General features: G+C 40.1%; 1 protein-coding gene across 2 annotated transcripts in view; it reads right to left on the bottom strand.

Moving 5' to 3' along the window:
- Positions 1–17354, bottom strand: part of PARD3B (par-3 family cell polarity regulator beta) — a 401278-nt gene that overhangs the window by 21820 nt on the left and 362104 nt on the right. For both annotated transcript variants that reach the window (XM_040560832.1, XM_040560833.1), the window contains one exon: positions 8250–8329. In XM_040560832.1, coding sequence (XP_040416766.1) covers positions 8250–8329 — 80 coding nt within the window. The remainder of the gene's footprint in view (positions 1–8249; positions 8330–17354) is intronic.

Here is a 17354-nt window from a genome sequence, read left to right on the forward strand (position 1 = left end):
GCTAATACAGCTTTCTTTTCTGTTCCTGAGTTATGTCTCCACGACTTCATTAAACTTGATAATATTAATTCAAGCCCTTTTGTTCACAGGCAATATTTTCTTTCACTACCATATCTTTAAGCTGAATTTGGTGCTCCTACTTTTAGTGGGAGGTCTTACGCCTGGTTGTACAATAAAATCCAAACAGATCCATGTTTTTTGTAAATGTGACAATTTAAAGTATTTTTATTTACTCCAGCTAATATCTCCTTAAAAAAAAAAAAAGGCAAGCTGGCTGTTTAATTTCAAAATATTAATTGACTTCTAAACTATTCCATATTGCATTAACTGGCTCTTTGCTATGAGGAGTTGACTGACTTATTAGAAAAATTGACAAAACCCATCCCCTTCTGCCTCCTCCTACACTTCCAAAGTATTCTTCTGGGACATCTGGCTTTTAGTGTTCTTTTCAAGCTATGTCCCAGTTGTTGCAGACATTTTCTTTGCTCAGTTTTCTTTAGTTATCCCCATGGAAATTACAGAGGTGGCCCGCCAGCCACAATCCATGATTTGATGTCATGAACCTTGACCTTTCTGGCTTTCTCAAGTATACTTTTTCAGCATAAAGACTCAATTTGGATAGAAGCATCCAGTTCATTTCAGCTGATATTTCCTTCTATTAGAAGACTAGAGGCATGTTTAACAACCAAATCCCCTCCTTTTTTAATTCCACCTACGGATTTCTGTATTTGTGATCTCATTTACAGTTTCCTTTCCTCCTAGTCTTAGAGAAATTTAGGTTGCCTCAGACACGAGCATTTTTTGAACCATGTCTACAGTATAATGTAGACCCCTCCCTATCTGCACTGGCTTTTAATGTCTGAGACTTTCCCTGTAGAAGGTATGCACAGATTATTATAAACTCTAAATGTTTTTGGACAGATATATTTTGACACCGTGCACAAAAACATCCTTCAGACATCACATATGACGCAGAGGTGTTATTAGGACCATGGCACAATGCAGCAGAGCAACTGAAACTGATGCAAGAGCAAGATGCAACAGAGCACTTGCAGGTCCCTGCAGCGTGCGTTTACCACAATTCAGGTGTCCCACTTTGGATCTGGTCTCTGTCCTTCTTGAAATACAATGACTTTCCTGACATCTCAGAGACTCTGGGCAGTTTCCACAGCAATCAGTTTTATTACCTTGCAGAGTTAAGTAAAGTTAAGTAAATCTTAAACTGTTTGATATTGGATTTAAGATAATCTTTTAATAAGCACATCAGCTTGGTTCCCAAGTTTGTACTCTAGCATGTAAGAATGATCTCTTTTTTTCTTTGCTTGTATTTCATCTTCGCTGGTTTATTGCAGCGTATCTTGGAGGTCCTTGAGTAGGACCAGTATTTCCATTAAAACTGATTCTAAATTCATCTGCCAGGACTTAAAAACCAACTAAAACCATACACGTATTTCATTTATAATGAGATCACTCCATTGGAAGATGCAGACAGATAAGATTTTGCTGCATTTTCAATGAAAGTACAGCTGTCAAGATAAAAATCATATTTAAAAAATATTCCTGAGCTACTGATATTACTTTAGATGACTAAAACAGAAGAGAAAGTTAATAATCAAGTGTACTGTAGAATATACTGTTTGAACATTATTTATATTTTATAGGACTAGGATGATGAAATTAGGTGGGTCGTTCATTTTTGCTCCCTACTTGGTTCTAATCCTATTTAATTTTTGCTAAGACATCAAATTATCAAGTTGTCTTAGTTTTGAAGCTCTGTCAGGTGAATATTTAAAAAAAATACTAATTCACATTGAAAACTGAAGTAAAAATACCACTCACAACTGGTTCTCAAACCTTTCTCCTGACTTTAATCAACATGAGAAATGGGAAGATACATACTTTTTTCAGCTGTAACCCAAAACTACAAAATATTCACTTGTTTTCCACCACTTTGGAGGGCAAATTAGAGCATTACTAAAAAATACTGTGTTATATTATACAGAAAAAGTTAAAAGGTTTGCACTGTATCTGCTTAATGTGCATCCAGTTATGTGCTCTCACTGACAGAACATGACATTGGTGATGCTGGACTGGGATGATAAGTTATTTAGCTGCCATTGCAGTTTAAGAAAACAAACAAACAAAAATAAACCGCGTTTATGATGATACATCTGCAGATGCTCTTTTGAACCAGGAGACTGATCCTACAGTTTTAACAGTGCTGCAAGGCAGCACTGGCATTGCCTGCAATTCCTGCAGCCTGCCTCAGCATTGCCACTCTCTGCCCGCCACAATGCATGATTTTGGGCTAAAAACTATTAAAAGAGAATTGAGTAGAGCCATGTAATGAAGTCAACTGAGGAGTGGAACAATGGAAACTGAGAGGTAGACAGGTATTAAGAGGTTGCTGAGCACAAGGAAGGCGCCTGGAAGATAACATGGCAGGACAGAGCAATGTTGTTACTGTTACTGAGGACCTCTGTGCCACTGCATGGCCCTTGTCAGTGCAGATGGGTCAACAAAAAAAAACAACCACACCACCACATAGGTCAGCTGGTGGCTGCAACCACAACTGCGCTGCTGGGTGAATATTGTGCAACATACTTCTGGATGTCAAGGATGAAAGTAAATCAAGTACTCAAAATGAGAAGAGGGAAAGAGTTTTGGCAAAATGGGCTGACTAAGTTAAATGAAAATGATTGAAAGCAGAAAATTAATTGCAATTTAAACCAAGAAACAAGGAATTTTGATTTACATTATTGATTTGAAGCCTTGCTTTTTCATCTGTGTTCCTTGGTTTGTTGATTCCCATAGGTTGAGAATGCTCTGACAAGTTGATTTGAAGCTAATTATAGTCTGCACTAAAATTATGATTTCATTTTGTTAACCAGGCAAATACACTGTATACATATTTAAGTATTGTCAGTATATTATTTTCAGATTCTGCTAGACAATGGCAAATGATGACTTATTTAACAGATAATTAACTTTTCCTGGTGATTTGTGTCAAGTCACTTTATGATGACGTTTTTGGGGATTCAATTAAATTGCAGAAATTGTGCATTTTGAAATTAACTTGGTTAGTAAAGGCAAGAACACCCAACTGCAAGAAAGAGCTAATGGAACTCACTATGTAATCCATTCCTTCTCTTTGAGGATCCTTATCTCTTCATGACGCAGGTGTTACAGAAACAATTCTTTTGATCCAAACAGTTGGAAATGTTTTCAACTCAACTCTAGAGGTTATCTCATAATTTGACTGCATGGGGATTCCTGCCCCCTGAGTCAATGTTGTTTTCATGGTCTATAGTGAAAGACTTAAGTGCTCAATCTATTTAATTTATTGAAAGGAAGGTTAAAAGATAAAATAAATGATCACTGCATAGGACTACTGAAGGGGAGAGATTTTACAGACCACTTGGCTCTTAAAATCTAGCTGAAACTTATAATTTTCTCAGAAAATGAAATTGGACAATTTCAGACTTAAAAAAAGGCAGAATATTTTTAAACAGTAAAAATAAAAAATAGTAAAAATATCCTCTGAAGAGTGTAATGAATTCTCCACTCTGTGACATTTTAATTCTAGGTTCAATGTTTTTGTAAGTACATTTATTAAAGTAACGTTGTAGATCAAAATTGAAATTTAGCCTGATGTAGAAATGTAGAGGATCTGAGAAGGCTCAGACAAGGTGATCCAAGGTGTCCTTTCTGGCTTCAAACTTAACAATGGTGGGTGGCTTATTTTAGCTACTGCCTTAAAAAGTGCAATCTGCATGGTAAATGTGAAGAGAAACTTCCAGTATGACAAGACTACGTGCTGCCACTGTATTGCAATGCCATTTCCTTAACAGACTTGCAAGTTCCCCAGTTTTAAGGTGCATGCTACATTTAAGACAGATATTCCCATGAGCCAATTGCTAGTTTGCTCAGTGGTCTCCTGCCAGCCACAGAAATGCAGCTGAACTCACCTATGCAGCCTGAACTCATTTTTCCATCCTGGTAATTATTTTGTGATGTTCTTAGTGCAGTTGCACCCGTTTTCTTGACAAAACACATATTTTTCAGTAACTTGAGGATTCCAGAGAAAGTCTGGAGTGTTAGCTTTCTTTTGCAATTAGCACTTCTTACCAGGAAGATGGCTGAGCTTTCTGATCTGCACTCATCATGCCATCAGTATCCCATCTCAGTGTCTCTGCTTCTGGTCACAGCCAGCTTTTCCGTTAATGCAGCAAAGACTATGTCTGAGGGCATGAGATTCCTCTGAGCAAGGTTGCTATTGGCAAGTCTGTGATTTAGATTAAGACAGACTTCCACAAAAGCAAGCTATGAATATAGCTATATATAATATGAAAGCTATATATAATACGTAAAAGCAAGCTATGAAAAATACAGCTATCAACAAACAGAGCAGCTTCTGCTTTCTATCTGTTCCATCAGGAAAATATTCTGGATTACACCAAGAAAACAGTTGTTAAAAAGGGTTCAAAAATACTTATGTTTTTCTAGCTCCCACACTCCTCTTGCCAAAAAAGGAGGCTAAGAGGTATAAGATTCAAGCCATTCTCCCCCTCAGCGGGAAGATTTAACATTGCTTAATAAAACTATTCAGCACTACTTAGCCTTAGCTGCAGGGCAACACATAAGCTCCGAGTGCACAGAACTGTCTCTCTCTTGCAAAGCCTTCCTTTCTGTCTTTCCCGTTTTGCTTCTTTTCTGCAGACAGAACAGCACAATGCAGCCTGAGATGAAGACCTGCCACTCTCCTGCCACAGTCACTTATCATCCAATTCAAATGTTTGCCTCTGTAGACATTTCCAAACAAAGTCTACAGACTGGCATTATTTTAGCTAGAAACTTAACTAGGTAACTCATCTGGCCACTCATTAAACCCATCACATACAAAGCCTTCCCCCAAAGGCTGCCGCCTCCTGTTTTCAGCTTTTAATTAAAAACGTAACCTTACAGAGGAACAGACCTTACACTCAAAGGCAAAAAGGGTGTCACTGAGCTCAGTGAGACTGGGACACTGGATTTGCTGCAAGCATCCAGAAAAGGCAAACACACTCGACACAGCTGAATTCCACAAATGCAGTTAATACAGACTCACAGCACCTGAATTTGACCCATGATATCTAGGCTTAAATTAGCAGCTTCAGAGAAAGCCAGAAAAATACAAAACAAAAGGGCAAAGCAGCAACGCTGTTTAAATGCTGAGATTTTACAAACCCAGCAGCAGACAAGCACAGATGCTGCTGACAGTCTTCCCCTTCGTGCAGGATGTGTGCCTTTGCACTGAACAGGGTGGTGCCTTTGGGTACCACACGTTCATAAAGCTATTTGGCAGGTGAGCCTTTCTCCTTCTTGCCCAGCAGGGAGGAAAATCAAAGCTCTCTTCCTTGATTTGTCCATGTCCACACACATGCTGGCATGGCTCCTGCTGGCTTCAGGTAAGCAGAAGTGTTTCCCTGTGCAGGTCCCACTTGCTCTTGACGTGGCACAGGTTCCCTCCTCCTCCTCCTCGAGGAAAACCAGCTGCAGCCTTAGCACTTTCCTCTACTCCCTTGCATTGTGCCATGCCAGAGTGGCAGGCAAAGGTCAGAGCCTCCTAGACTCAACGCTATATTGCAAAGAGAAACTGCTTCCCAGCAGCTACAACTCTCAGCTGATCCTCCTTAGCTCTCTCTTATTAAACTGGACTTAAGTGGCTAAATTCGTAAGACACTTATATGCTACCTCCATACCAAATACAGCTCAGTGGTTTGACCAAGGTGAGGACAGGACAAGAGAAGAAGGACAGAAAACCATGACTATGAGAAAGCTGGGGAGAAGAAAGGTGGTCTTTGAGGAAATACTACCTCTGTAGAACCACCTATCGCTCTCTCTCTCTCCTCTGCCTGTTACCATAGTGTTCAAGATCCTCCACAGAGAATTGGTTGGCAAATAGGTGGCTTTTACCTGGATTCCTCTATACGCCTGGGCAGTCAGCCATGAGAACAAAAGACATCACTCATTTCCATTAGTGGCTGGCAATGAGACTGCATCCCCTTCTTCTGGATGTAGACTTCACTGTAGTGATCTAGTCATTTGTGACTGCCAGGGCTTAATTACTGCAGTAACGTGAAACTGCAAAACTTACAAAATGTGAGTATAAAACACAGCGGCTGATTGCTCGACTGCAGGCACATCCAGGGCTGTGCTATCCCAAAGCTCTGCTCCTGCCTGGGTGGAAATGCTCTAGGGACAGGGCAGCGACATGGCCTACGTGTGACGGGGTGAGCCTTCAGGTCAGGCGTTGCGCACAATCCACCTGAAGTACACACCATCTCACTGCAGCATTATCTTCTTAGGCTCTGAGAAAAATGACATTCTTTTCACACCGATCTCCAAAAGCTTATTGCATGTTTGGATCACTTCCTAAATGGTGAGTCCTAGCCAGCTAAATGCTCAAACCTGTCAGAAGAGCTGGGAGAGTCATGTTTCCAGCAAGTTAAATGGAAGTTTTGGGAAGAACACTGTGAGATTCACTGTGATTAACACAGACATACTTTGAAAAATGCAGGGTGCCCCAGCAAGCAATACACCCAGGGAATACGCTGAGGGTCCAACAGGTTTAAAAAGGAACAGGACAAAAGGAATATATGGAATACTTTGCTGCTGCATAATGCAAAGGCGTGTCTGCATCTGCAGTATTGTGCTCAGTTCTGGTCATCCTCGCTCAAAAGGCATACTAGTGATACAAAAATAACTCAGGGTGATGGAGGTTACTTCACTGGGAAATTTCCATTTTAAAAAGATTGGAAAAATAAGGCTGATTAGCTTGAATGGAAGATGAATAAAAGGAGATGTGATACAGGAATGTGAAAATTGCTGTAGAGAGTTACACTGGGCACCACTTGCTAATTTATTCTTGTAATTCACAAGGAAATATTCAACAAAATTGAATTCTAAAATAGATTAAAAAATTGTGTATAATTAAACTACGTAGAACCTTCAAAAATCACTGCTAAAACATGACAGGAAACACGGGTGTTGAAGGACTCTGAAAGATGATGTCTATTTAACCAGTATGGTAAGAATATCCACAGCCAGTCAGGAAATACATACAGGAAACCCTGCTGGAAAGCTGGGTTCAGTTAGAAAAGCAAGTTACTGCACAGAAGAAAGTTCCAAAACAAAGGGTAACGAATATCATTTGAAGACAGTAACTAGACTACAGACACATTCTTTGGTTTAGAAGCATTAAAAACATCCAACAATTTGTATTGGTTTCCAAAGTAAGATATTCTTTATATTTTCATGTGGAATCGAACACAGCATTACATATTTATCAATCTTTGCAGTAATACCTACGAATGTACATAGGTCAGTGGAAAAAAGAAGCAAAAAGAAACTATTCACTGATTTCCTAAATGCCAGCACTACATTACAACTAAGAATCTCTTCTTGCTTATAAATAGCTCGTTTTGCTTTGTTTTTACAAATTACCTTGCTTGGAGGTCCAAGAAGTGGACTGAGCAACCTCTTTAAGGTCTTTCCTGGCCCTCTCATTCCACAGGGGGGAATATTTTCTATTTTTCCTTTCTTTCCACTCTCTCTTCTAGCGTTCTCTCATTCTTCTTTCTAGGTTGCTAAAACTTACACCATGCTATTAGAACTCCCATAGAAATAGGACTGAAATCTGTGAAATGCTTCCTTTTTGTTATGCCCCACTGGTTTTCAGACTAGAATTACTCTTTATTGACTTGATAAGGCCTAAAAATAAATAAATAAAAAAGCCTTTAGAGAATTTGCTCTTATTTCCACAGCGTTCAGTTAAAACACAGAGATGCTCTACTGGAATGGGACTGCTACTTAGATGGTCTTTGCAGCAACACAGGACTTAAGGAGCTGTAGCTGCTGTACTGGAGACTTTCCACAGCAGTACTCTGTTATTGCGTGCTAGGATTATGTCACTATAAACTTGGTCAGCTAGGCCTTGATATGACCAGTTGTAACTCTCACAGAGACAGCTTCCCCAATGTCCATGTTCTCTACCTGTGGATCATGGCTCTTGCTAATGTGTTCAGTGAGAGAGACTTTTTTCTATAAAACCAAAAGTCCAAAATTATTACGACAGTTATAAAGATAGCATTAAATCAGCAGCAAAAGATGACATGACAAAATTGCAAAATAACGTCTCCTGCTGGAGCCAGGCTGATTTCCCTACTCATTGGAAGGAGGATGTGAGTATACGAGGCTCGGCACCGTACCTGGGTAAAGATGCATACTGCCTTTCCATCCCTTCAAAGTGGATATTGTATGAGCTCCCGTCTGGACCTTTTCCAGGAACCTGTGGAGAGAAGAGTAATTAGAGATGAAGATCAATTATGCACCCCAGCTACTAACAATGCATCTCAAAACGATAAGCAGAGAACACATGATGCTGCAACATGCCAAAATCAACAAAAGAAAGGCAGGAGCTCAAAGAAGCTCCTAATCCTATACATAATCTTATCACTGCTAACAAGAAAGGCTTTTGTATCAAGGAGCTGTTTAGAACAGGTACAATCTTCAGAGACTTCTCCTTGTCTGCATGCTAGCTGGGATACTGTCTCACCTTTCCTGGCTGGCCTTCCTCCTAGAATTCAGTAACCAGAGGAGCTAATCTAATTAAGTAAGCATACTTCTGATTCCTGCAGCATAACTCCTTGAGTCAAAGCTAGCATTTTAGTACCAAGTTTGCTGTTTTTCCTTCGCTTGTGTGTTTTGCTCAAGTATAAAACGTGATATAAACAGGCATTGCTTTCATCTTTAACACAAATCCAGAAACTTCTCCTAACACCACTGCAAAGCTAAGTATCCAACTGGGAGTTAAGTGCATTTGTCATGCTCTGGTGCCATTTCAAAAGTGAAGCATTAGTGTACTCAGTCAAAATGCCAGCTCACTACTTGGTTTGTTTTCAAGATGGCAACTGGAGTTGGCTGGAGAGCACTATTCTATCAGGAAGGCTCCAACTGGGGTACAAAATGGTGAACTTCAATGCTTTTAGCACACAGGAGCTCTCCCAGTTTCACTCACTCAATGCCTGCTGACGGCCCAAAGTGTTAACAGCCTTGTTAAAATGGAGCTATTAGTCTTTTCCTCCACAAATGCAGGAGGCTCTGACTGCATTCAGTGTTTCCTACATTAGTATGTATTCCTATTCCGGTGCTGCTAGAATCAGCAGTTTTATAAAGCAATATACTAAGAGGCCATTTAAAATCCCCTTCCTCTTTTACAGATTAATGGCAGAAAGGAAGATATAATGCCTTTTCAAACATTTTTAACAATTCATTAAAAAGAAAAGAATAAATCACATGAAGCTTTCTGCAAATGCCTGATTATAGAGAAACAAACAAAAATTAACATTTTGCATGTTCCACAGGTTAGAGTACATTTCTGTTAGCCTTGTAATTTATGTATAATACGTCATTTTTACTGAGGAGATTTAAAAGCTTCTACAACGGGACAGGTTGTGCACTCAGGTGTAGTAGGTCTTATCTACTTCTACACAGCATTTTCATGTACAATCTCTTTACTATGGACCCATTACATAAGACAAGTGCAATGCAAATAGAGGCATAATTCCTAGCAAAGCACAGGAATTATGCTAGACAAATACCATTATGTACCTTACCACTCACTGAACATCCAAGACACTCCTAAGTGAAAAAATTATTTATCACAGACCTCTTGCTAATTCCACTTTATCTGAGGCAAAACAGAATGGAATCCTCGTGGAACTGATGGCCACAAGAAATAACCACCTCTGATTGGAAATGACCCCTACGTTAGCAGTGCCTGACTTCGGACAAGTGAAAAGTAACAGTAATTGCCCTACATTTCAAAAGGAGGGCAGCAGTCTAAATTGATCATTCATTCATTTTTTCTACCAGTAAAAGTGACACGTAGAGAGAATTTGCACAGATAGATGCACTCAGGCTGGGAGTCAGAGCTGCTTTGGCTGTTCTCACACTGCTAATTTGATCAGGTTGGTAATTTCCCTTAATTCATCAGGTACAGTGGTGAGGGAGGAACCTCCCAATTTCTGCTATTTATGAAGAAGAATGAAGAAAGAAAAAAAAACTGAACGTGTAATTTAGTTTGCTCAGCATAAAAGCCATGTAGAATACAGTCTACCTGCATGGCAGTAGATAGGCTATTAATTATGTTCAGAGGCAAGATGTTTATGAGCTAAATGATGTGCCAGGTAACTGACTGTGCACTCGGGATGCCATGCAAGCTTCACAGTGATTACTTTCACGCCTACCATGAGTAGCAGGAGCCAGTCAATGTGCAGTAACAGGAACAGATTTAGAATTATGCCAATGCTCAGTAGTGATCCCAAAACTTATACCAGTCACCAGAAAGTAAGAAATATTTATATCACAAGGCCTTTTTACAGCCTGAAAATACCCCTTTTCTGATGGTTTCCTACAGACCAAATAGAAGAAGGTCCCCCCTGCCAGTTCTGTTTGTATATACGACTCGAGAGCCAGTTGCCATAGAAACTCCCTGGCGGCGGATACCATTTTGCTAATTTGGTTTCATCGAGCTGCTCAGTCTCCCCATCCTGTATAAACCCCCCAATGCACTGGAAAAGCAAGCTCTGGCTCTCTATTGCTAATTAAAGACTCAGCCATTTCTTCTCCTTTCCTTTCCCCATCTGTCCACACAGCAGTAAAAACGTAGCATCCCTCAGCCAAAGCAAAATGGTGCCTGAAATAAAATACTACCCCGACGAAGAGGGAAGTTGTGAAAACGGAACAATTATGGACACAATTATTTGCGCTTCAGAACGAGTCAAAGCAATGGCTCCTTGCTGTCTTCACAACAAACCGAGCTAAGAATTGGCATTACAGATACTAATTAGCAGAATATTCCAACTTGCCCTCCTTCCCCCAAGCAGGGGGCACACAGCTGGCCCCAGGACAGGTATGTAGATTTTAACAGCATATTTAATAATTGTCAGATATTTAGGCAAGTAAACAAGAACCCTAACAAAAAGGATTAAAAACTGCCAGTTCCACCCAAGGCAAAGGGATGTTGACCGTGCAGTGCACGGCGAGGCGCAGGAGCTGACAGAAGATGCGATGTTTGGCTGAGTCCCTGCCAGAGGCGGCCTGGAGAGCTTGAGATCAACTCTCCAGTCAGCACAGAGAGAGCACAACGGCAGATTAAAGGCGCGTTTCACAGATGTATGGTAATGCACAACACTAAGAATGATTGGAAACATGCATCTGTATTTTTTCAGGGTTTAAATTAACTACATCAACTTAAAAAAAGAGCCATCATTAAGAAGAAATCATCTTAGCGTAGAGCGGCCTCAAATAACTAGCAAGCAAAACATGAATATGCAAAAATAACGGGGGAGAGATAAACACAGAAACAGCCATCATCCCATCAGTGCAATTAAAAGAACAGCATGCCTAAATTGAGGAAAGGAAATGCCATCTTTACTAAAAAACAACAACAAACAATTCATCAAACTTACTGTTGCAAAGTATCATGGCCAAGCCCTTGAATAACTGGGACACTTATATTAATCCAAAGAAGGAGCACCAGGTTAACAGACGGCTGTAAAGGCTCTGACAGGTTCAAGTCAGCTACAGCCTCAAAGAGAAGTCTTCCCTTCTCTGAAAGCAAGCTGGTAGAAACTTTGGCATCAGCAGGCTGCTCTCCTGACTGCCCGCTGGGCAACTGTGCTGCTGCCTCCTCTGAAGCACATCGCAGTGGCCACACGTGGAGACAAGATACGAGACAAACGGACAAGATATTACACCCATATATTGTAATGCCTTTCCAGTCAAGCTTTTCTGTGGGGCAGAAAGGCTTTTTTCCATCTAGTTAGCTTTTTTTTTTTTTTTAATATTATTAAAATCTCTCTCTCTCTCCAATACTTTCCATTGGTAAACAAGATTTCTGTCATAGAAATACATCACTTCAGAAAAAAAAAGTGTGACACCTCTGCGTCTTCAATTACAACCCTGCCAGTCCCCAGCAGCTGGGGGAATGCAGATAGGAGAGCAGTGCAGGCACTGTGCGTTGCCTTCTGAATCCTCAGGCATCATCAGGGGACTAATATGAAGGAAGAGAAGGAGAGCAGGCTGAGGGCTCCCCTCATCTCCAGGACAAATGGAATCCACGCCTGTTTCAAGACAGAAAACTGTAGATTCTTAATTTCACATTCAGATCCCAAACAGACAGAAAGAAAAAGTAACTATAAAGAAAAAGAGAAAACAAGACAAAAGTTGTGCAGGTGTCAGTGCAATCTATGTCAAATACACTAACTGCAAGGTACTTCAGAGGAGTCTTCTAATACAAGGAAATGATAAGCTAACAGCAAGCATCTCAAACCTGCTAATTCTCCCAAGGAAAATTTCACAGGGAAAAAGAAAAAAAAGTGAACATGCACATTTAGATCAAACCAGAGAACAAATGTGTTTGGTAATTCAAGTATTTGCACATAAATTGTATGGTGTGAGTAGAATACACCTGCAGGCAGGTATCTTGAAATAAGCCTAGGACTTGCCTACAGAAAGATGCTGGGGTTGTAGATGAACAATTCTTTACAAGCAGAAAAAGATTTACTTCATACCCTAAAGATTGAGAGTACCTTGAAACATGCACATAAAAGTGCATGAGGTTGCATCTTTTTTTTTTCCCAGGACATGCTGCATCTTGTTTCTCCTCACCTGCCTTCCACTGGCTTCCTCCTGGAGAATTTATTCTAGACTAAGAGAGCAGCTAAGAGAATAGTCTCCCTTACCTCTTCCACATGGAGCGAGGCATCTGGGGCTGGACAGCCACTGTGGCATGAACAACTACAGTGACCTCGTTTAAAATTCATGAAGCTTTACAAAGCCAGAATCAACTCTTTGTGCACCCACCCACAGCTCGAGACGGAGCTAGCGCTCCGCAAAGGAATACCAGTAGCAGCTCCTTGCCCCTGGCAGTGGAGATGGCATTCAGCACGACTCTGGTTTCACCTGGGGCTCTACTTCCTCTCACACATTCCCACCTGAGCTACCCAATCTCCCTGCTCTACGTTCATCCCAAATTAGGTCAGCAGGCTGAAGACCCAAGACCGTGTGTATTGCTCACAAGGAAGAAAAGAATAAAGCAGAGGCATTTTCAGGGTGGTTGTCTCAGAAGGCTGCAGTTACTGATCCCTCTGTCATATGCAGCAGTTATTACTCAGGGCTCTATTGGAAAACTTTGACCATCTTTGCAGAGATCGGTTTGTTAAAAAGTTTGTTTAAAGCTTCTTAACTAGCTATAGGAAAACTGTAGCTCTGCATCAGGAATTTCGGTCTTAAAAAGGAATACATAGGGGGTGTTAAGGTTTGTTCATTTTCCATTTTTATGCTAAACATCTCCTTTGCCCTTTTCATTTTTTTTTTCTTTTTAACCCCTTACTTTTCCCAGTTCCGAACGGTAAGCCTCCTCCAAACATTTCAATCATCATTAAGATCTGAAAGACAATGAAACAGTCTGTGTTGCCTACTACATAAGTAGCAATACTATAACTTCATACAGCTTGAGCTGATTTTAGCCATACTTTTGTGAACCCAAGGAAAAGTACTGCTGACTCCACTTAAGTCATGCCTGACTTACCTAAAATTACAGGAGATCAGGAAGAGCTTATGAAGATAAGGAAGCTGAGACTTCCTAAGTTTTTTTTTTTTACTGATTCACTGTGTATGTTCAGAAACATCACTGGAGTTGGTGCATTCTGGTTTTCTCTCCATAAAAAATGGCATGACACTACTGCTCTGTTTTATATGACTGACAAGCACTGAAAGACATGATCCAGCCCAGGAAGCCTGCAGAGTGAGGTATGTGCTCTGCCATCACCCAAGTGCTTTGAAAATCCCACCCAGTAGTGCCTTTTGCCTGCAAACCTGTGTATAAACATGGCACATAGTACTGCTGCATTGCTTAGCACATTTTTCAATAGTCTTGTGATCATCTGTTAAAGGACTTGATTCAGATGCTGGTTTGACCTCTGTTCTCAAAGCTCTTCTTTTGTCAGTGAGCGTTTCTAATCACATGGGTTGAGATTCAGCATGCCAAAAAGAGCCATGGTATAATGGAATTTGCCCTTTAACCTTCAGGTCTCCCCTCTGCTGAGACACAGTTGGTTTTTGTTTTCAATTAAGTGAAAACTGAAGAAAAAAACTGAGAGGTAAAAGTGGGTTTGTTCCCCACCCTGGTCTCAATGTTTCACACACAGGTGTAGTATCAAAATACATCCATTTTATTTCTTGCATTTTAACAGTCTGCCTGGATCTAGTGATTGCCAGTGGAATTTAAGAGGATGATTTGACTCACTAAGACTTTCTTTAGCTATTAAAACAGAGGTGGGTTATGTAAGGCAGTGAACTGTATGTTCCATGTGAAATGGATGAAGTTGATAGAAAGTGTCTTCTTAATTGCTTGCTGCTATGATATCCTAATTATCCCACCCATCAAGACCTCCAGCATTTCCAGAGAAAACATGTTTTCCTCCATCCAGCTTTTTTATGTTTTGCATCAAAAGGTAAAAATTAAAAATTCTAGCAGTGTTCACAATTCAAAAGAATTTTCCTGATGTTTTCCTTACATACACAAAGAGGGATGTATTTTGCTTTCCTGGTTTTGCAATGAAAGTTGAAACAGTGATTTTGCGTTATTATAACACTCATCATTTCTCCCTCTAATTTGGATGGTTTTTAATAAAGCTCCATTGATTCCACTGAAAGAAATCCCTCCTGGCAAAAGCAGAACACACACGCTGATTGCTAAATATGCAGCAATTATCATATTCAGCAGCACACTTTAATATCTTATTTATAGATGTATCTATCTATAATTTGCTTTAATTAAGTTGCATTGATTTTAATGACAGAAGCAGTCCTCAAAGAGGAGTCTAATGTTATATGAGCCCATCAGTACTGCTTTACTATTGTTTAGATATAAGACAGCACCTTTAATGCTTCTTTTCGATACTCTTAGTGGTGCTTTTCTTCATTAGGTGGCTGCAATGGCAATCCAAGAAATGTTCCATAGGAACCCTCAAAACCACCTCCACTGGACAGAGAACACTTTCAGCTTCCCTGTTACATACTTAATTTCCACATAGAATAGTTTTCAAAACTAGGGAAGGAAGCAATGCATTCCTAGCGCTGCAGGTCCTGAGAAACCTTGTAGTTCTGCTCCCCTTCCATTTTACAGATGTCTTGCGAGTATAGTTGTAAGAGCTCCCCAAATCATGGTCTGATGCTTTGAAAGCTTGTTTTGGGTAGTCTGGCAACTAATTTAAATTTATTATTATTTTGTCAAGAGAAAATACAGGGTATTTTGGAAGGTGAACCAACAAATTGCTGTGGGTGCCACTTCACTGCCCAAGTCATGATCTCACAGACTTTTGAAGTTCTGTTTTCTGGGCTCAGTCATAGGAAATGTTGAGCCTTCTTTCCCTTGAGCACATGCACATGCACACTCACTTCTAAGCATTTGGTAGAATGGTTTGGTATTAAGATTACCCCATAAAACACTTGATGCTATTAGAACTGTGGCTAACTGTCAAAAAGCAACTTCAAGAGCTGAAGGAAGGTATTGCTGCAGTCCTAGTAGGGTCTCACAGCCTTGGTTTCTGCTGGGTGCTACCACATACCTTGGCCCTGATTCAGGAAAGCATGTTAAATACTGATGAGAGTGGTTTGTTTCAATTTCAATAGCATTTGATTCTTCTTGGAGGAATTCCCAAAGCTGACATACACCTGCATCTCTCAATGGCTCTCTCTCCTTTTTGCGTGAAAATACACAGGGAAAACGTCAACATCTCTGTATCCTCTACATGTCTTTACACACTTGAACACAGCATTCTAGTGAGGATGAATTTGGCATGTACATCTCCGAAGTAACCCCATAAGGTATTACTGGTTCACATCAATTGAGGATCTATCTCAGACATTATTGAGTAGCTTTGTAATGTTACTTATGCAGATCTTAATGTATCATTCACTGCTGGTATTTTTTTTTTCTAACTTGAAAAATAAGTGCTGGCTTTTTAAATCGCTGCCTTTTGGAATATATCAGCACTAATTTTATAAGAATTGTTCATGTTAAAATGCAAGGGCATGATCTCAAAGGAAAAGTGCCAAAATAGTTATGCAAGTACATTTTCAGTTTCTGGTCATCATTTTTCATTCACTGATTATTGCTTAAGTGTTGATTAATAGTTATGTTCATGCTGCTAGAATGCATTTCCCTTGGGTGAGAAAAACATCCTTGTCTAAAAGAAAAAAAGAGACAGTAATCAAACCATCCTTCATCTTCCCCATAAGAAACACAGACGCACACTGCAGAGTTACTGATGATCTTGGCTGTGCTGGTGAGTAGTTTTGAAAAATTTCACTTAGAAAATCAGTTGTATGAGGGCTGAACAATACTTGGTCAGTCAAGATCGCTAGGCAATTAAATGTTCCCCTTCTATCTCTATACACACACACACACATATATATATACACAGATGTACATATTTACAGTCATTGTCCCTTCTTCCTATGCAATAAGCACCAGAAGCACTGATGACAGCAGTGCTCCATGCTGGAATTAAGCAAGGCTGATTATCTCAGGATTTAGTTCTCACTAATGTCCTACCTCTTGTTCAAGGAGGTGAAACTAATGGTTTAGATTTAGAGAGAGGAAAATTCTCTATAAAGGCAATAGACTGAGGGAAATACAAACACAGATGGGAACTTTAAAAGGGAAACAGGCTGTTCCCATAACAGTTTAAAAACATGGCAATTGCCTTAGCTCAGTAGAAAACAAGCTCTCAGCATTTGCTGTATCTCACAACAGAAAGCAGAGAGAAAATAGCAGAGATGGAGGTGAAGCCAAAACTGCACAGCCCCACAAAGATAATATTCTGCTTTCTGAACCTTAACTCCGTGATCCCTGATCCCTGGTGCAGGAGGACTATGGTTTCCTCTGACCATGCAAAATGAGATCATTTCCTGGCCTGTGTCCTTCTCTGTGGGTGGCTTCTTTTTCCATTAGTCGTCTAATATGTTTTGGTTAATTTTACCTCTTAATTGTCTTTAATGAGCACCAGATTTGCGACACCCTCACTTGCAAACCTATTCTCAGAGTACAGAGGCAAACAGAGGCCCTTGAGCTCAGCGCAAAACTTAAAAGCAGCAAAACAACAAAAAAACTCAGCACGCACCGGCATTGATTCTTCCAACTACAAGGGGGCATTTCAATTGCTCTTCCACTGAACCAGGCCAATGCAATTAATTTCTTCCCAGCTACCAGACAGAATAATTTAACTTTTCACTGAGATACA

The sequence above is a fragment of the Cygnus olor genome, chromosome 6 (assembly GCF_009769625.2).
Source record: "Cygnus olor isolate bCygOlo1 chromosome 6, bCygOlo1.pri.v2, whole genome shotgun sequence".
Taxonomy (NCBI): Eukaryota; Metazoa; Chordata; class Aves; order Anseriformes; family Anatidae; genus Cygnus; species Cygnus olor.